The sequence below is a fragment of the Actinia tenebrosa genome, unplaced genomic scaffold (genome assembly GCF_029948245.1).
Source record: "Actinia tenebrosa isolate PJP-AT-01 unplaced genomic scaffold, QUT_ActTen_1.0 PGA_scaffold5__44_contigs__length_20552954, whole genome shotgun sequence".
Taxonomy (NCBI): domain Eukaryota; kingdom Metazoa; phylum Cnidaria; class Anthozoa; order Actiniaria; family Actiniidae; genus Actinia; species Actinia tenebrosa.
The window spans coordinates 18,132,035-18,153,131 of NW_028292582.1; the positions used below are offsets into that span (position 1 = coordinate 18,132,035).

Consider the following 21,097-nt stretch of genomic DNA (forward strand, 5'->3'; position numbering starts at 1 on the left):
TCCCCCCCCCCCCCCCCCCCCCCCCCCAGTTCCCAGTCTCTTCGAATTCCCATCCGCATATATGATCTTAACCCACTCACCCATACATGGAACGCGAATGTGAGTTCGCGTTGCATCGTGGGATAGAGTTCAAAGTCCAATCGGGCATGAGTTTATGCTAATTGCAACAGCTTAACATATAAATCTTGCCCGGAGAATTGCTTTACGACTTTAAGCTCGTGCTTTAGTTGCTTTTTTTAACTGATAATGGATGAAAATGACAAAAAAATCGAGAATGATCATCCATCTTTTGATGAAGTTGCTATGTGGAGAGTCGAAGCCTTGAAAGAATTCCTCAGGAAGAGAAACCTCAAGGTGACAGGTAAAAAAGGGGTCAACGCGTGAGCTTGTTTGACTGTAAAGTTATAGCGGCCATGGACTGCTTCTGTCCCTTCAAGTATTTCATGTGACATGTAGCCAACCATCTGAACACTAACACAGTAAACCCAAAACATTAGGTGAAAACAATCCAGCGAAAAATCATAATATTAAATTCTCTGCTGATTTGCTGCATGTATTGTTAGACTGAGCATTGTTACAGTCAAACACGTTCACGCGTTGACTCCTAGAGTCGATTAATGATTTGAATTTTCGAATTTTGATTTCATTATTCAGTTGAAATTTACAACGTCGAAAACGAAGATATGAAAATTCCAATCAACTTTAAATTCAACATACGACACTTACCGCAAATACTCGAGCAACCAATTCTTGTTTTTTACCTGTCACCTTGAGGTAAAGTACTAAAGTACGAGCTTAAAAGTCGTAAAGCAATTCTCCGGGCAAAATTCATATGTCAACCTGTTGCAATTAGCATAAACTTTATGCCCGATTGGACTTTGAACTCTATCCCACGATGCAACGCGAACTCACATTCGCGACCATGTATAGGCTAAATGCTTGATTAGTTGGGAACTGAACTGTTCATCTGTTAAATGCAAAAATGAAGGTTATTTGCGCTGGAGTACCAAAAACAGGCACTACATCCATGGCACAAGCCCTACGCATCCTAGGGTATAAAACATATGACTTCCCTGAGCAAACAAGCTTCTTCATAGATGAGTGGGATGACTTGTTTACGCGTGGAAAAATGCCTGACTTTCAAGCCATGTTTAAAGATGTTGATGCTGTGACTGATACGCCAGCATCGTTTGTGTTTGAAGAGCTTTTTGAAAGTTTTCCCGATGCTAAAGTGATTCTATTGGTTCGTGACAATGAACGAGTATGGGCTAAAAGCTATAGCGAACACTTAAAACTGGTTTATTGGTGGACAACGATTTACTTTCGTCTTCCTAACAGGAAAATGTGGCGAGTAATGACATCGCTCATTGATTTTTTGGGAAGCCCTAATCCTAGTTCGTCGTTCGTCCACATCAAGCAGTACAAGTGGTACAACCAACGTGTTCAGCAACTCACCCCGAAAGACAAGCTGCTGGTTTTTAATGTCAAGCAAGGTTGGAAGCCCTTGTGTGAGTTTCTTGGTCGAAAGGTTCCAGATGAGCAGTTTCCTCGTGTTAATGTTGGAGGTCAAGATTTAAAGAATCATTTGAATAATACCTTGAAGAAAATTCTGGTTATTATCGCTTTCTTTGTATTGGTTGTTGCTATATTTGTATTTTTTATTAAGGCCTAGAATATAAATGCTCGTCCAAATATTGATTTATTTTGTACTCGAAAAAAGAAATGTCATAGTTTACCATAGCGACTTTTCGGTTATACCTGTCACTTTCCTGCGTGACATTAATGATGCAAATAAGTAATAACAAACAACTTTGTGTAGCTAGCATAACATACTAGTCTATGTTAAAATGGAATTTAGTATGTTGTATAGCTCTCATCGTTAACCAGCCGACAATTTTGAACAACAACCAAAAAAATAAAAAGCACGAACAAAAATTGAGCTAAGTGGGGAGTGCGAAATCGGTTAGATTCCATGTTGGGAGTTTTGAGACTCGGTTGTAAATAAGCTTTAACAGTTTTGACTTCTAAAGTCTTGATAACTGATTAAAAGGACTTTTTGACTAAAGTTTAATTAGTGTATTTACGTTTTTGTCCTTTCTGTTTAGAGACTAGATGTGTAGAGAAAGTAATGTTTCAAGTGAATTTATTTCGAAAAATCTTTAGTTACATGTAATCGCCAAACATATAGATTTTTGCATGTTTAATGAGCCAAAAAAAGATGGCACACGATAATTGCGCAGATTTTGAGATGTACTGACGAGCATTGTAACCCTGTGGCCTTCTCTTTTCGTCGTACTAAATGTGTTTTTTTTAATTTAATTTTTTGAATAGTCTGATTGTTATATAACTATTGTAAATAAGTGCAGAAGAGCAGAAATATGGAGTGAGAGTTTCTTACACGGACCACACGAACGCAAACACTTTTTAGATTAGCGAGAATCGTCCTTTGAGCTCAAACCGTTTTTTTTTCTTTTTGAATTCTCGAAAGCAAAAATTCATTTTTAAATATGCACACAGCGTTTCATTATTCATCATCCACTACTTCTAAACAGATGAGAATAACATTCCCTTTACGAAAATCGCAACAAACATCAATCATTCATTCGGTTTTCATTTATAAGCAAGACACTTTATTGTGTATCATAGCAGCTCACAGGTTTAAATGGTTGACATAACAGTGGTTATTCACATAGCTTCCTAAAGTGTAACCCCATCATGTTGGTAGCCACGAATATAATGGCTATCAGCTATCGTAAAACTGTTTGTTTTTACTCTACTATAATATGATTGGTTGATATTTATAGGTTTTGAAATTTCATAGATTCAAGTAGGTAAACGTGACTTGTTCAACTAGATACTGTAAGGTGGTTGGCGTTACTATGAAATGATTGGTTAATGCGTGTTACTGTCGAGTGATTGGTCAAAACAGGTACAAGGTAACATGTGACTAGGTTAATTTACTTAGTGTTTTCGGGTGATTGGTTGAATCAGTTCTGATTGTTGGGTAAGATGTTATCATATGAAGTGTTATCTTTTATTGGTTGATCATTTTAATATAATATCTACATCAGAATGCCCTGCTTTGTTGTCATTTCAGTTTGGTCTCTGCCCTCCTGCAAGGCACTGTTTGTACCTCACGTCACACCAGTACCTTTGGTAATAGTTCCATCCAGCATTGCTCAGGCATATTGAACGTTGACGGTAACAAGGCTGCAATGAAATATACTCGTATCAGTTAATATAGCTTTCATCAGTGAATGGCTGGTCAACCACGAGATCGAGTGACAAAATTCCGGAGGGGGAGGGGAGTGGGGTTGGGATCCTTGTTGGCTCAGTGGGCTCGACAAGTGTGGGAGGTTATGGTTTGAGGGTCTCTAAATATTTGAGTAGAGGGAACCGCCTTTGATCTGAGAATATCTACAAATTACCTTTGAGAAAAAAGAATGGGAGTTCCCAAGGAATACAGATAAAATTTACTAATCTTTATTTTACATCACTTTATCTTCAAAATCATCAGTGGATTCAATTCCTTAATATTGGTTAACAAGATCTACTTGGGAATAGAAACCCTTAACGTTTCTCAATCAAACTATACCAAGAATAGTAATGAAGAAGACTTTAATGGTTATAAAGGTCCATGCACGTGACCTATATGGTCGATCCAATTTGAAATTAATTACGTGAATTATTTATGCGGTTTTAAAGGATATTTAGTCTAGCGCGGGAACTCGAAACCGACGCCCCTTTACGTCAACAGAAGGTACAGTACCATAAATAGCCACAATACCATATATATAACAGATATCATAACAAAAAATGAGATATACATAGAGAGAGAATATTCAGAGCCCAAGTGGAGTCAATAAACTATTTTATGGAACGGTCTGAACCCAGGTGAATGAATGTTTATCGAAATATTATGATCATCCGGCTGGACGCAGTCCTGAGAAGGACTGTTTGATGTGACTGACGTTTCGACAACCTGAGCGGAAGTTATCTTCCGAGTCAAGTGAAGAATAAAGCCACATCCACTAAACCGCTCAATTAACTTACTGGCTCCGTATAATAGGTTTATCGGTAACAATAACTCCACCCACAACAACGAAACAGCGACTCCCGATGCCGCCAATTACGCAAATCCAGGTAATTAAGCTATTGTTATCTTGGCAGTATAAATATGACCAATCTCACTTTAAGTCGCCATTGGTCATTGATATCATGAAATATTAATGAGTTTGAAAACTAAAAAATCCAAACTTAGACGAGAACTTAGAACCTCATCAAGGTCAGTCATCTACGATCACCGTTAACTTTCAACATCTCTTCCACTAGCGCTCCTGTCTTGAGTTTGACATGCTATCTTGAACTCGTGGGAACCTTTTTGGACTGATTGCGCATTACAGCATAACTTACAAGCCTCTATCGAAGCATAAAAGTCCATGTTCGCGACGTGTATATTAGCTCTAAATAGGCATGAATTATGCTTGAGTTTAACTCGCAGATCGTCTTAATTTTATCAGGTCTAAGACCCTACGGCTACGCCTAGTGTTAAACACTACATCCCCATCTTTTTTCTGTCAAGGGCGCCTATGGTTAGTCCTTCGCTACCCTTAAGTCTGTCTGTCCATCGCCAACTTTACTGTACTTACATGCGTCATGATCCTCACACACTGATAATACTGGTTTGTACAGACTTGTTTGGCGTACCAGGTAAAAGCAAACATCATACACTGTCTGTACCTCACGACACAGTACTAAATAATAGAAACAGTAATCAACATTAGTGACATTTGGAAGTGAAAATTCAACAGAAGTTTATAAGACAGATTACGATAGTTTTTTAAGTTCACACACATATTTGGTCAGCCGTGCTAGAATCATCGGTGCAAGTAATTACAAGTAAGGGTCTGGAATTTGTCTGCGGATAGCGTTATCCAGGCTTCGCACAGCCGGGCCAAGAGCTATAAGTTATAAGACTATAAGTAAAACAGTAATAGAATAACTTAACCTAAAGCGTTGCAAATTACACAATAGCAAAAAACCATAATGTTTGCAACTATGCAGAAAGCTTAATTTAGAAAGCTTAAGAGAGTAAAAAAGAAGGGATGAAATAAGTACACCCCCAATTCTCTGAGCACAATTCCACGTATATATGCATATCATATACATACCTTCCCTTTTTACATATACTAGATAAACCAAAATCAGTATCAATACTTGCTTTCAATTTGGTCCGCTTTCTATCGAGCTCAAACACACTCTACCACTACATTCAATACTATGTGTACAAAACTAAAACGCATCAAACAAACTATATATGTTATTCAGTTAAACACACAACAAAAGGCCACACAGCGATGAGAGACAATACCGTATCTTATATACCTTCCATGCCAATCAAGATCAGTGGGAATCCCTTTCCTCCCAATTCGTTCTCAACTTCATACCCACCCCTTATCTACTATATTATACTACTTATAGGACGGCACGCAGCGAACTCACAGATAAAATTGGAAGTTATATCGTATGTCAGATGACGTAAAAGCTGTTTGAGATCTGAGGTAAGCCTCGTTTTTCTTTCGTACGCAACGAAATGAGGCAATTTCGAATTTCTATTTCGCTTACCTGTGGAGGTGGGGCTGTTCCAGAGCCGTTATCATCATCGTCGTCGTCACCTCCTCCTCCTATAACGCCGCCACCTATACCACCACCTCCGATCCCTCCACCGCCAATGCCACCACCTCCGATACCCCCAAAATTATCATCATCATCATCTCCTTGGACAACTCCTTTTAGGCTATCTTTGCTTATCGACTCAAAGTTTTCGTCTTCTATGTGCGTCTCAGCATGCACAACAACTATTAAGACTAGAAGCCACAAAAATGCCTTCATTTTGAACGAAACCCTCAACTCGAGTAAACCCTTTAGCAACTTTGGAAGAAGTGGTTGAGATGTCAAAGAAGTTGGCCTTTTAAATACATAGGCTCCGCGGTATTTATTAAAGACCTGTTATTTTATATTGAGTACATGATGCAGGGTACGTGTTGTTAGTAAAGCTGTAAGGCTGATTAAAGCGTTTGGTTTCCAGTGAAATGTTTTAATTAGTCTTATTTATGTGAATAGAAATGGTGGAAGAAAAGAATGAAAGCAAGCTGTCAATCTGACTTAAGTGTTGCATTTGTTGTGGAAATTAAACGGTAATTAAAAATAAATAGCCATGTATGAAAGTTTAAATTGAAATTGCTGTCATAATTACGCAACCAGGATCTAGTACGGAATTAAAGGTTATGTGTTCGTAGAACACTCGCCTCCCCCCTCGCTGGGGTCTGTGGTTCGATCCCTGGACTCAGCATTATGGCGTCAGCATCAATCAACGTGAGTAGAGTTTGCTACGTCTCTTTCTTGATTGGTGGGTTTTTCTTCAGGGTCTCCGGTTTTATTCTCTCAGCAAAACCTAACACACTTAATATTTCTGCTTCTGACACCATCGATCGCTTCACCCAACTCCGAACCCTGAACGAATGACCGTAAGATAAGTATCACCCCTGAGTTTAAAATTTCCTCAGAAGATTTGAACTTAAATTATAATTAATTTGACCTAGAAACCAATACCTTTAAATTTAGCTTTCCCTGAAACTTTTTCTTCAACTAGTCAGTAATTTTTCAAACGGCAATATAAAAAAGAATCTCACATGAATTGAAACTTTACATATAACGAATGTATGATCAATAATGCAGTTTGATCAAAGGATTGCTTGCAGCATCGTTAGAGGAACCCAATGCACCGATAGGGTTTATTAAATAGATTATTTGTTTTATGTAATACAAAAGACATCAGTATAAATAATGATTAAAGATTCGTCTTTCTTTGTTTAGAGACAGTGACACGTGACAGTTGGCAACTTAGCACTTCTGGCCCTTTATACCTATATTTAACGTGGTCAAGCCACGGCGAAGGTCTAACCATTTGCAGATTTTTTAGAGCATCTTCTACTAAAATAACTGAATCGAAGTACCTGCCCGTTGCCCAAACGACCGAACTAACCGGAAAGTGGTTTTATGATATTTGTAAATAGTTCAATTTTTTTACACTTAGTTTAAGTTTTCCTCTTAATCACTTGTTCAACACACAAACGCAGTCGCAACTAGTAACCGATAGTTAATCATTAAATTTTAAAGCATGTTCGTTAACGTATGGGAAAAGGGGCTAGCGCTATTTTAATTTTTTTTCTTTTTTAAGAAAAAAAAACAAAAAAAAAACCATTCCGTACATTCATGACCTCGGGCACAGTCTTTCCCTATGCGGGCCTCCTGGCCGATAGATAACATATATTTATTTTCCAGGTGTATACTTATTTCAATAAAGTTAGTCACCAAAAACCTAGAAAGCTGTGGTCGCCGAGAATCATGGGAAATATTTTATATCCAACAAGTAATACTTTTGACATAAACCGAAGGAGGTTAACTTGTAACTGGTAGAAGATCTCAAGTTCATCAACAGTTATCAAGCGGTTGAAACATGTAAAATGTATCTATCCATAATCCTTGTCGGTCTCAGCTTTATAGCTTTTCAGGTGTGACTAACTTTATTGAAATAAGTGTATCTGCGACAACTATTGCTGGAGACTTTCATTTAGGCGCTTCAACGTTTTCGTTCAGCTAACTTAGTGTTATTTATCACAAAATTGTGTTGGAGAATGATATTTATAGTGTTGCAGGAGGGTCGTTACACTCGTAATAACAAAAAAAAAAAAAAAAAAAAAAAAAAAGACTATGAATAAAACAAATACATCTTTTATTTTACGTTTTGATTCGATCGGAGAGGCGTTACCGATTCTCCATAGTCAGAGGTTAATTGTTTTAGTATACAACCCACTCCACACTCACTACCACTAAACGTAATGTTCTAAACATGGCACAACTCTCAACTCACAAGTCGGTGTTTGTGGAGGGAGGTTAACGATCGGAGAACCTGGAGAAAAACAGAGAAAAATTAAATTGAATTTTGTTTGATCAGCGGGTCTCTCAAATACAAATAAATGTGACAGTGTTTGCATAAATTCACAACAGATTGACAAATAAAACTACCATTGAAATATGACCCCAAAATTACTAAATAATAATCAAATTGTTAAAAAATCAAGAACTGCAGTTGTCAAACTTATTAATAATTCATAGATTCATCAACAAATCGGAATGTCGTAATTGGTCAGTTGAGTAAGTCTTGATACTGAATCAAAGGTTAGGAAACAGTCACTAGTTTAATACATAGAGACGAGAAAAAATGAACTAGAGAATAAAGCTCTAAAATTCATGATTTTAGCCATCATAAGAACCGATTGATGCTTTTATCAGAGTCACATTTTTGCCAATTTTAGAATTATTCAATTGCTCGTTTGTTTGTGCGTTTTTTGTTTTGTTTTGTTTTGTTTTGTTTTGTTTTGTTTTGTTTTGTTTTGTTTTGTTTTGTTTTGTTTTGTTTTGTTTTGTTTTGTTTTTTGTTTTGTTTTGTTTTGTTTTGTTTTGTTTTGTTTTGTTTTGTTTTGTTTTGTTTTGTTTTGTTTTGTTTTGTTTTGTTTTGTTTTGTTTTGTTTTGTTTTGTTTTGTTTTGTTTTGTTTTGTTTTGTTTTGTTTTGTTTTGTTTTGTTTTGTTTTGTTTTGTTTTGTTTTGTTTTGTTTTTTTTTTTGTTTTGTTTTTGTTTTTGTTTTTTGCTCACGTTTTCTTGAAAAAAATACATGAAAACATTAGTAGGCAGTATATTCTTATTGATTTGCTATTGTGATTTAGAAGAAAGAAATAACGCTTTTTTCTGAAGCACGGTGTTCCACAAGGGTCCATCCTTGGACCCATGCTCTTCAACTTATGAATCGACGGTCTGCCATTAGTCTGCAAGACTTATAAAGTCGAGTCGTATGTCGATGACTCGAGGGTCTTTGGTCTTCGATCTTCGTCTTGTATCCACCATCCATAATACACCTATTTCAATAAACGTTGTTGGCGAGATCTGAAATCTGTGACCGAAATGAATTGTGGATTGTAAGCTGGTAAATAATTAATTGTTTTGTGATTTGAATTAGTAGTTTGAAACAAGTCATATATCAATATACCTACTTTGAAGATGACCTGTGCTAACGAGTTGTCTAACTAAGTGTATTTTGATTTTTTTAACACTTAGTCCCCATAATTCTGCTCGGTCTCAGTTTAATTTCGGATGTCCGACCGACAAAGTTTTTTGAAACAGGTATATCTCTGAGAGTATTGGTGAATGTAATTCAAGGCCTTTGCAGTATACTCCTACTCAAAATATGGAACATGAAAAAATGCTATGGCATCACACTGGTGCCCGTGACCCTAACAACTTACCTTTATTGATGTTTTGCACGGCCGCCATGTTGGATGAATTTAAAAAAAGATTCGCCATAAGTCTCATTTGGTATATCATCCAACATGCCGCCGTGTCTTTTGTTATTACATTCTCTTGCGAATGATTGAAAACCAGCAATAGTTAATTTTGAGGAGGATGCAGCTAGAGTGCTGATACTACTAAATTTGTTTGATTTTGATTGAAATTAGGCTGAGATATATCTCATCATATATAGCTTATAGATAAGGAAAGCATGGGTGGAGTAGTGGTGAGAGCGCTCGCCTCTTACCAATGCGCGATTCTCGAACTCAGTCGTTTTATGTGGATATGTGAGTAGAATTGTTTGTTGGTTCTCTCCCGTGCTTCGAGGATTTTTCTTCGGGCTCTCCGGTTTTTCTCCACTCCGCAAAAAATCAACTTCTAAATTCTAATTCGATCTAGAAAGGGCGTATATGAACATTACTTTGTGTGTTTCTAGTCACCCTACAAAACTGTGTTCTTTTTTGATAATCGGACTAAAACTCTAGAAAACAAAAGGATTATTTTATAGTACAAAATACCCTAAACTCGGCATTCACTTATTTAATAAAACCTACTTTTGTATGGCTCTGAATTGGTGCCTGTTATTTATGTCAATTTTGAAATCTCTGTGCACACAGATAAAAGCATTATACATTCGCAACACTCTATGCTGTAGACAAACATGGCGCAACGTTTTTCCTTTGCTACGTATAGAGATGAACAGAAAGTTCGAGAAGATAGAGTACCGACAAATACCAAAAAACACAGAAAATGGTCAAAACGTGTTTAAAATTAAAGTGCTAGTCTTACGAAAATATTAATGACGCAAAAGAATCCCCGTTTTTGTATATGCTCAAATAGGTTATAATGTTCACCAATAAACAATAATTGGTTCGAAAAAGAAACTTTTCCCGTCTGAATTCTACTTCCGAAAATTGTTAAAAGCTCGTCCGCCATTTCTATGAGCAGCGATTTTGTCGTTGCATTTTAATTTATGTGTGACGTCATATGCGCAACTGGCATCCTTTTTATCCACACTTACTCTACAGCATTCTCTGTAAGAAGACATGACTTGGTTTAAGACTTGTTTTTAAATCAAAAATAGTCGAAATTTGGTTGCAATTACGCATTTTGAAAAGCCGCGAATTTTGAAGGGTGGCGCGAGTAGTATAGGGAATGGGGGTTCCAGCGCAATCTCAACACGGGGTAAGACCCGCGTCAAAAATCCACCTACGGACGACCCCCACTCCAAGTGTGGTTGAGGGCAACAGCGCACTTAAATATGTTAGTCTATATATGGAGTGCGAAGAATGTAAGAGAACTTTTAAGAAAGAAGCGGATTTGAAAAAGCATTTGAAAATGAAGACGAAGTGTATGAGCAGTTATGATTGTGGATGTGGTAAGAAGTTTGAGACTAAGGTTAAATTGTTTTGGCATTGTCAGGACTGTGAGTACGACTACGACGACCTAAAAAGTGCTTGGTATTAGGTATAAAATATTTCCTATTATATAGATGGAATCCCAAAGCAACTTCAGCACGGTGTCAATACCCGGTAACGGTGAGATTGACGTTAGACAGTTTTGGCGTCAGTCAGAAAGGAAGGTTAAAAGGACTCTCCGAAAAGGTATAGAAGAATTAGGAGCCCTGAAAGCGAGCATAATGGTAGAAGTAAGTTTGTCAAAAGACGAGGTAATGACGACAGCAATGTTGCGATCAAAGTCGTTAGTGATATTAGAATCCACGAATCTGGATAGGTCACTCAGTGAAGCCTTAGAAGCAATAATGGAGTCGCTGTCTAACTACACGAAAGAAGGATCGGGTTGGACAGTAGAGGAGGTTGAAGGAATAGAGATAAGTATAGCCAGGTACGTACCCATACGAGGGGGGAGTTACGTACCGCTACCAACGTGGGTAGAAAGGAAGAAGGCTATTGTAAACGTGAAGAATGAAGACAATCGATGCTTTATGTGGGCAATCAGGTCTGCACTGTATCCAGCAGAGAAGGATCCCTGTAGGACAAGTAAGTATCCCACAGACGATTTAGAGTGGGATGGTGTGGAATTTCCCATGCAGTTGATAGACATCCCCATATTTGAGGAAATAAACGATCTAGCAATTAACGTTTACGGAGTCAGAGAGCAGACGATAGTACCGTTAGTTCTGTCAAAAAGTAAAGGAGAGCGCGTACATTTATTCTACCACGGCGGACACTACTCATGGGTTAAACACATTAGCAGACTATTCTACAGACATACTAAGCACAAAGGCAAAAAGTACTTCTGCGACTGCTGCTTGCTGTCATTTACATCCTTAAATGCCCTAAAGAAACACGATGAGATCTGCCGCGGAGTCGAAGAAGTGGCGCAACGGATCCAGATGCCCACCAACAAAGAGCTTTCATACGCAAACCATCAAAAGCAGATGCAAGTGCCTTACGTGATATATGCAGACTTTGAAGCGCTGATAACTAAGGAAGAGCAGAAAAGTGGTGCCACGAATAAGGTAGGATTACACGAGATCTGCTCCTTTGGTTACATAGTAGTCAGATCAGACGGTAAAGCAAACCCTCCTGTGATTTACCGAGGTAAGAACGCAGCTAATGAGTTTCTAGAAGCATTGCGAGAAGAGGAGGGGGAGATTAGAGAACAATTAAGACGTCCAAAGAAGATGGAATTTACCAAAGAGAACCAGGAGGCTTTTAACAAGGCAAAAAAATGCCACATTTGCCAACATACGCTTCTTCAGTTTGGAAGACGAGCCAAGAAAGCGTGGGATGAAGATGGAAAGTATCTAGGAGAAGCTCATTTTAAATGCGGGAAGTATGCTAAGAAAGGTGAGAAGCCGGGAAAGCCCTCCACGCACTGCATTCACTGCCACAAAGCATTTGTTGAGGATTTCTATGTGGATAAGGTTAGGGATCACTGCCACATCACTGGTAAATACAGAGGAGCGGCTCATTGGAAATGCAATATAAACTTCAAAGTAAATCCAGATATGGAGATTCCGGTGTTCTTTCACAACCTCCGCGGTTACGACTCCCATTTGCTACTACAAGGAACAGACGGCTCCGACGTCAAATGCATACCCAACAACAAAGAGCGCTACATGTCCGTAACTGTGGGCAAGCTGAAGTTCTTAGACTCGCAGCAGTTCATGGCGGACTCCTTAGCAAACTTAGTAAGGTATAACACGGAGTTCCCCATTTCCAGTCAATACGGCGCGGAAAGGAAAGGAGTCTACCCATACGAATACATGGATTCCTGGGAGCGATTCGAAGAACCCCTACCACCCAAAGAGAGATTCTACAGCACCCTAAACGAGTCCGGTATAAAGGACGAGGAGTACCAGCATGCGTTAGATGTGTGGGAAAAGTACTCCTGTGAGAACATGGGGGACTACCACGACATCTACCTAAGGTCTGACGTAGTGCTGCTTGCAGATGTTTTCCAAAGCTTCAGAAAGATGGCTATGGAATATTACGGATTGGATCCCGCTAATTTCTACACGGCTCCTGGGCTCAGCTGGAGTGCTTTGTTAAAGAAGACAAACGCGCAACTGGATCTCCTAACGGAATACGACATGTACCGCTTTATGGAAGACGGTATTCGTGGCGGCGTATGCGGACCCAGCCGACGTTACGCCCGCGCAAACAACCCCTTAGTAGAGCACGACCCAGAGAAACCAACCACATACATTTACTACCTGGATGCGAATAACCTTTATGGTTGGGCAATGTCACAATACCTACCTGTACGCGACTTCGAATGGGACAACATAATGCCCATAGAGTTTTACCTAAACGTAGGTAAAGAAGACGACAAGGGTTACGTCTTAGAAGTGGATCTGGAGTACCCAGAGCGCCTGCACGACGAACACAATGAGTTCCCCTTAGCACCAGAAGCGATAGAGATACCATTTAAGCAGCTAAGTCCGCTGCAAAAGCAAATGTGCCCTGGTTACAAACCGTACAGGAAACTAACTATGAACCTGATGGATAAGAAGAAGTATGTGGTACATTACCGCAACCTGCAGTTCTACGTGCGACACGGAATGCGCGTAGAGAAGATCCACAGAGTCCTAAAATTCACGCAGGAACCCTGGATGCGCCCCTACATTGACTTTAACACGCAAAAGCGTACCGCAGCGAAAAATGACTTCGAGAAAAACCTCTTCAAACTGATGAACAACAGCGTGTTCGGAAAGACAATGGAGAACATCCGCAAGCGCGTAAGCGTAAAAATAGTCAGCACCAAAGAGGAAGCAGAAGCATACGTGTCACAGCCAGGCTTCGTTAGATACGTAGAAATGCTGAACTTCTACGTGATTCACATGAAAAGGGCAAACCTCTTACTAAACAAGCCCGTTTACACAGGCTTTACGGTGCTGGATCTATCGAAGCTGCTTATGTACGAGTTCTACTACGATAAGCTTAAGCCAAAGTACGGAGACCGCTGTCGCCTCCTGTACACAGACACCGACTCCCTAATTCTAGAAGTGCAAACGGAAGACGTTTACAAAGACTGCCTCCCCGACATAGACGAGTACGACACCAGCGGTTACCCGAAGGAGCACTTCCTTTACTCTGCGAAGAATAAGAAGGTAATTGGGAAGATGAAAGACGAAATGTTAGGAAAACCCATAGTAGAGTACGTGGGTCTGAAACCAAAGATGTACAGCGTGCTAAAGTTAGACGGCGTAGAAAAGAAAGCTAAAGGCGTAAAAAAGTACGTGGTTAAGAAGGACATTACGCACGAGTCCTACCTCAACGTATTACGAACACGCAAGGAACAGCGGCATAAGATGAACAGCCTGCGCAGCTATGGTCATCAGATACATAACGTCACGCAGGAGAAGGTGTCGCTGTCTGCATTTGACGGTAAGCGATGGATGTGTGATGACGGAGTGCATACGATAGCATTCGGACATCACACGATAAGCAGTTCTTCCATGACGAACCCACGTGTGGGGCCATCGTGAAGATAATACAAGATGGGCTGACCCTTCTTAGCTATTACGCTTCGGATCTGGTAAGTTTCCAAAGACCAATTAGGATCCGTAGCTCTTTTGGATCCTCCTTCTAATTCACCCGGTCCGTAGAGATATCGGGCTGTGACATTACCTAATTTTTTTTCATGGGGGAAGACCGCCCTCGAACTTCTGACGTAGGACTTGTGTTCCACGTGTTTCTTTTTTATGGCATCCTTGGGTTTTATTCCCGTAGCCCTGGCCGCCTCGTTGTTCAAAGCCACAATGACCTGGGGGAGCCTCTGAGTCCATTCCCTGTTGCGTTTGGAGGGATCTTCCAGCTCTTTCCAATACTGGTACCCAAAGAGACGCTCGGCCAGGGTCTTATTAAATCTTTCAACAATGCTCTGACCCCTGTGGTACTCTGCCTCGGCTCTCCTAATCTTGGTGTCGTGGTCTTTCAGGGTCTTGGTAACCACGCCCATGAACTCCGTCCCCGCATCCACTTGCAGCAGCTTGGGCCATTTCAAGACGCGCTTATAAATCCTACCTAGGGCTTCTGCGACTTCCCCAGAATGCTTGCTGGTTATGGGTTCGGCGTCCTTATATCTGCTTGCGATATCAACTACGGTCAAAGCGTACCTATAGGTCTTTTTTCTCACCTTGTCGTGCGGTAAGAAAAGCAAGTCCGCCTGATGAACTTCATTGGGGGTATTTACGGTGAAGCTGGGCCTGGGAATGTACTTAGGCACGGGAAGATAAACCTGCCAGAGGGTTTGTTTTTTTAACCAGTTCTTAGCCGTTTCATCTGATACCCTGGCCGCGGTCGCGAGTTTCTTAATAGCCGACGCTCCTTTCCAATAGCCTTCAGGCCCATAGTAAATCCTTTTAAGTTTGTCCTCCAGGCGGCCCATTATATGAATAGAATCGCGCTTCGCTTGATTCAAGCGAAGGATAAAACAAGATTGATCTTGCGTCCGTTGAAATCCACCGTCTTTCCGTCCACTTTAATGGTGATGTTTATGCTTTCTACCAAATTAGACAAGTCATAGCTCAAAGAAATGGGGGTGTATTCTACTGGGTCAAATGGATTACCTTTGGGCAGAAACTTGGACATAAGAGAAGACTTTTCTCCATTGTTGTAACTATGAACCAAGTCGCAATAGACTTCGTAAGAGGATGCGACTTTCCATTTTACATCATATGTACTGCCGCTATTTATCGTGGTACTAGTAAGGCCCAGGAGTTCTACCAATGAACTGTCCTTTAGATTAGCGCTTCCACTATTTTTCTTGAATTTCATTTCATGGGGCAATCCTGTGGTAAGAGTATATCCATGCTTTGCTAGCTCCTTAGCCAGTGTTATTGGGGTGTAATGGGAATCTGGCAACTTTGGTTTGGTGCCGGAAGTTCCGATGACAAAGCCATTAATTAAATTATACCAAGAATTGTACAAAGAGCAACTAACCAACCGAACCCTTTCCGCGCGGATGGGAGGATTCAGATAAGTGGTAAAGTCATTCTTGTCGCTTTCCAAAAAGACGATCATTATATTAGATACGCCAAGGCCACGCCTCCTGCCAGCCCTGCGACTCCCACGAAGACCAACTCACTATCTTTTTGTTTCTTAGACGGTTGGTAGTAATTCTCGAACTGAGGCCTTTTCAACCTAAAGTCGGGGTGTGCTTGCGCATAAAGTTTAAAGGCGTAGTCTGTGTTTTCGAAGTTCTTATCCGCCTGCATCTTGTCTTGGTAGTTCTTGTCCAACCAATCCCTGTAAGCTTGTCTTTTTTCATTCCAAGCCGCCACGTCTCGCTGATATTTCTCCAGCGCTAAGTCGTGTCTCTTCCTTTCGGCGGCTAAATCTCCGCTGCGATCACCTCTAACTAATCTATCCAAATACTGACCACCATAATTAGCTCCAGTGAATGCTAAAGCTGCAATAACTCCACCTGCGACCACGCTAGCCATTATATATTAGAAAATCACAGGGATTTTCACGAGTTATGTCGTTGGCAGGTACTTTTCCTTCCGTAGGTAATCCTTTACCATGATAGCCCCGCCTACGGCAGCGGTCATTTTAGCAAAATTAGCGAAGCTCTTGCTTGGGTCTTCAGTAAAGTCTTCTTTGAGCACTTTCTTACCTACCCAACCAATACCCGCAACGATGGAAGTAATAATAGCTGCTTCTTCAACAGTTTTCAATAACGCGGTTGACATTATATTACAAAGCGAGAAGGAAAATCTAGGTCGCCACGGCACGTGGTGATAAATCTACTCCATTTCAGGGATCTTACTTTTTCTAACAGCTGGTTCCACAGGTGCGTGATATGTTGGTGGTTCTACCTTTTTCGTTGCCCGCCATTGTAAGTAAAGGCTTCCTGCTGCTATAGCAACTCCTAACGCGCCAATGACGTACCCAGGATTAATGAAGGATTCCTCTTCTTTTTCCTCCACCTTTTCTTCTTTTTTGGCTTTGTTCTTTTTATTCATCTCCGCGAGCTTCTTTCCGGCAGCGACTCTGCCCGGAGATTTAGCCTTGGTAATCTTCTGCTCCTCTTGGGGCTGCTCTGGTTCACTCATTTATATCTAAGGACTTGAAGGACTTGATAAGTACTTGAGAATGACTTAAGTAAGTACTTAGGGATGACTTGACTAAGTACTTGAGGCGACTTGATCAGGTACCTCAGCAAGTGCTGCCTGGAAGACCTTTTCGACTTCTCTGTCCTTTTTGAAGTCCTTCCAAGACACCAGTACCTCCTTCAAGTCGACATGCTGAGCTACGTGCAAAGCCACAGAGGCGACTGCCATTAACTTACCGCACTTCAAGGACAACCACCCGCAGGTTATCTTAAGTTCTTGAGCAATAACGTAGTCCTCGCTTATGTCCTTCCGCAGTTGCTCCACGTCGTCTATGGGCAGCGCAAGTCCAAGCAATTTAGTCGCAAGTCGGATGGCGGAGTCTGCGACGGCGTCCGTGGTCTTACTTGCAAGGGCGGCCTCGTACCTCTTATGAAACTTCTTAACCTCCTCTTCCGACAACTTATTAACCTGCTCATGGGTAAGTTCCTTGCCTATCATTTCTTTACACTTCCCCGAAGACACAAGGATGTTGAGTTGTTCCTTGAGGTTACTTTCATCTAACTGTGTGGGGACTTCATCTAAGAGCTGCTCAATATCCATATATGTTAATGGAATACGGAAACCTCAAAGAGAAGATCATCTTGGAATGTTGGTGCGTTTTTAGGTGCCGCATGTATTCATGCAACTGTTCCTTGCTTATCTCGCCTCCATAGTCGCTTAAGATGGTTTCCAGATCAGACTTACTGGGCGTGTAGAAGACGACAAGTGAACCTATGTTTTCCCTGAAGGGTTTAGAGACACTGGTAAGCTGCTGGGAAAGCAACCAAACGCTGATATTGTCGTGTCTACCGCTGAAGGCGAGCTTCACTAATTCGGAGGTGCGCTTTTTTACGTCGTCCCCGCAGGCAATGTCATCCAGTATGAGTAAAGTCTGTGTATCTTTAGGGAATTGTTTGTGCCAAAACTTAAGGTGGCTGGATAACTCGTTAGGGTCTAAGATATCTACGAAGAAGTCGTCGTCTTTCACTCCTATGCCCGTCCAGGTGCGGTTGTTCACGTAGGTGGGGCAAAGCAGCACGATGTAGTCGAAGCGGTATCTAAAGGGTCCTAATAGCTGCTCTACCACGAACTGGGTCTTTCCGCAGCCGGTGGGTCCTACTATCAGAGCGTTACAAGGCATGTGATCTGGGTTCATTATATTTTAGAAAATCACAGGGATTTTCACTAGTTGCCTTTTTCCCTGATATATACGATGGACCCAGTGGACGCAGTAAGAAGGATTGCCACCGACGCAAAAGATAAAAGAGACACCATAGAAATGCAAAGGGAGGAGATCGATCGGTTAAAAGAGCGCGTGCAGGAATTGTACGATGAAATGTGCGGTCTGAAGCGCGCGGAGAGGTTTGGTGCGCTGATAACGATGGCAACGTGGGCTAAGGAGTCCGTTAAGGACTTCATGCGATATCCCCTGTAGAATGTTGACGTTTAGGTTAAATCTTTGTTAAGGATGCCTGGAAACTATTTCAAAGAGTGTCTCAGAATGTTGACGTTTAGGTTAAATCTTTGTTAAGGATGCCTGGAAACTATTTCAAAAGTGTCTTAGAATGTTTACGATAAGGTTAAATCTTTGTTAAGTCGCCCATAAGCTATTCCAAAAAATGCCTCAGAATGTTGACAATAAGGTTAAATCTTTGTTAAGTATATATACTATTTAAAAAGTGTCTTAGAATGTTGACGTTTAGGTTAAATCTTTGTTAAGGATGTTAAATGGAGGCTAAGATATTGTTAAGTATATATGGACTGCTCGTTGTGTAAGAAGGTGTTCAGCACCAAACAAAGACTTCAATACCACGTTCGTCGCGGCGTTTGTACAAAGAAACCCCTTAGCCGCGCTTGTAAGGATTGCGGTAAGGAATTCAGCACCGTTCAAAAGATGCAACAACATCAGGATAAACGCATTTGTGGGAATAAGGAATTCCACAACCCCTTCGAGCATCTGAAAAGGGGCGTCTGTAATCGAACCAGACAGTGTAGTTTCTGTAATAAGATACTTAGTAGTCGTCAACGTTTACAGACGCACCGGAGAACGCATGAAGTGAATTATCGATTTCTCTTTGGGGCGTATGACTTGGAAGGCGTGGATTGCTACCAATGTGCGGATTTGATGTGTCGCTGCCCGCATAAAGAGGATTACTTAAGGAATCGCATAGATTACCATAAGAAGATAGTCCGTACTTTCCCCTCTTTCGAACGCGCCGAAGGCGTTCCGTGGACTAAAAGGGAGTATTGGAGGCAGGAGTGCGATCGTTGTGGTTGTGTTAGAGAAGAGGAACATATCTTCAACTGTCTTAACAAAGATTTAACCTAAACGTCAACATTCTAAGACACTTTTGAAATAGTTTCCGGGGTGTCTTAACAAAGATTTAACCTTATTGTCAACATTCTGAGACACTCTTTGAAATAGTTTCCGGGGTGTCTTAACAAAGATTTAACCTTATTGTTAACATTCTAAGACACTCTTTGAAATAGTTTCCAGGCATCCTTAACAAAGATTTAACCTTATTGTTAACATTCTAAGACACTCTTTGAAATAGTTTCCACACATACTTAACAAAGATTTAACCTTATTGTTAACATTCTGAGACACTTTTGAAATAGCATTTCTTGGGGCCTTTAATAGTAAGGTAGGGTTTGCGCAAAGAGTCTCAAATCCCATCCTTATTTTTATTTATTATTATTAAGGATAATGAATAATAATAAATAAAAATAAAGACCCCTTTAAAGGGGCCTTGCAGAGTCCCCTAAGTATATGGTAGCCTACTTCACGGCATTCTTTGGGGGCGCCCTAATCACCCTTTCAATATATGGACTGTATTACGTGCGAACTACCTGCAGACTGCATTACCCCTTGTAAGCCACCGATACCCAAACCGCGTAAAAAATACACCTGCCTTCATTGCGACAGGGTATTCTCCGAAGGATCCTTTGTGGGGCATTGGTGCTCCGCGGATCCTAAAGCGCAGCGGACTTTAGCAGACGCGCTTAACTACAAAGAGGAGATGGAGTGACTCTTCTTTCAATGTCAAACTTCCATCGGCCATTTACCTTACCATAGCTGCGTAAGTGGGTGAATTCCTCGCCCTGAATTACGTACCGCACGCAATCCGGCGCCCAAAGGGAATATTCCTTACCTTCTAAGTCTTTGAGGACTAACCGTAAACGGTCGATGTCTTCGAAGACGACGTAATTTTTTATTTCGTATGCTTTACCGTGGGCAAGATCACGCCAGTGAGCCAAGCTGAGCTTCATTATACCTATGGAATATCTTTAGGTGCGTTTTCAAAGTGGCGTAGGACTTAAACCGCTTTACACAGCCCTTACAGGGAATACGAATACCATCCGCGTAATCCATCAGGGCACGGCAGATAATGTCGTAATCGTTGCTAACCATCGTTAGGTAACCATTTACGTCAAGCTGTGAGATTTTCTTAGATTGCTTCGCGGATAAGACGCCGTTTCCTTTTGGGGTTTTCAACTCAATACACAACCCGCGGTATTTCTTATGCGCATTTAGGATTAAGAGGTCGGGTTGACCGGCTTGGTAGCCTTTTCGCCAGCAGGTTATTCGCTTGCTGTCTGAATCTTGAAGCTCGCCAAGACCCGGCGCTATGATGAAATCGGGGTAAAACCTACGTATGTAGTCGACGACCTTCGCGTGTAGGTCGGCTTCGTTTTCGATCTTAAATACTAACTTGTTTGGGCCGCCAAACCGCCTTTCTATTGCATATTTACCCGTTTTCCTTAGCGCGGGTAGGACTTCCTCAAAGACCCAATCACGAAACTCCACAGCTTTGGGTAGTTTGGAGCTAAATATCAGTTCGTACAAACCAGGTTCGGATATAAACACGGCATTTGGTTGCGTAGTAAAGGAGCGGTGATTCGCAGCCCCTTGTAGATCAACCCATTTTTTCTGGTATTTCTCAGATACGTGTGCTCTAGTTGCATCTCTAGGGCGCTCATAGCCCAACGCCAAAGCCACCTCCTTTGCTTTGAAGTACAAAGTTTCGCCTTGCACTATGCATTGCAGTTTGGTGTCGTTGTTTTCAAATACGCGAAGCATATTATACGTAAGGGATATTTTTTATCCTTTCGCTTGGCTCAA

The 21,097-nt window shown here is 41.0% G+C and overlaps 2 protein-coding genes across 2 annotated transcripts; one reads left to right on the forward strand and one right to left on the reverse strand.

Annotated features, from left to right (window-relative positions):
- Window positions 1–907: 907 nt before the first annotated feature.
- On the forward strand, window positions 908–2,071 carry LOC116303928 (uncharacterized). The gene has a single exon (XM_031713553.2). It carries the CDS (start codon window positions 983–985, stop codon window positions 1,670–1,672), a length of 690 nt encoding a protein of 229 aa, XP_031569413.1. The 5' UTR covers window positions 908–982; the 3' UTR covers window positions 1,673–2,071.
- A 536-nt stretch (window positions 2,072–2,607) lies between these two features.
- On the reverse strand, window positions 2,608–6,007 carry LOC116303926 (uncharacterized). Its single transcript, XM_031713551.2, has 3 exons — window positions 5,626–6,007; window positions 4,650–4,754; window positions 2,608–3,210 (listed from the first exon to the last, which is right to left on the reverse strand). The coding sequence occupies exons 1-3, from the start codon at window positions 5,890–5,892 to the stop codon at window positions 3,094–3,096; spliced, it is 489 nt and encodes a 162-aa protein (XP_031569411.2). The 5' UTR covers window positions 5,893–6,007; the 3' UTR covers window positions 2,608–3,093.
- Between the last annotated feature and the right edge of the window lie 15,090 nt (window positions 6,008–21,097).

Coding starts and splice junctions, on each gene's coding strand:
- LOC116303928 (XM_031713553.2), top strand. CDS start 983: ATGAAGGTTATTTGCGCTGGAGTACCAAAAACAGGCACTACATCCATG.
- LOC116303926 (XM_031713551.2), bottom strand. CDS start 5,892: ATGAAGGCATTTTTGTGGCTTCTAGTCTTAATAGTTGTTGTGCATGCT. Junction 4,755..5,625: donor GAACAGCCCCACCTCCACAG/GTAAGCGAAATA, acceptor TCTATTATTTAG/TACTGTGTCGTGAGGTACAG. Junction 3,211..4,649: donor GTGTGAGGATCATGACGCAT/GTAAGTACAGTA, acceptor ATTTCATTGCAG/CCTTGTTACCGTCAACGTTC.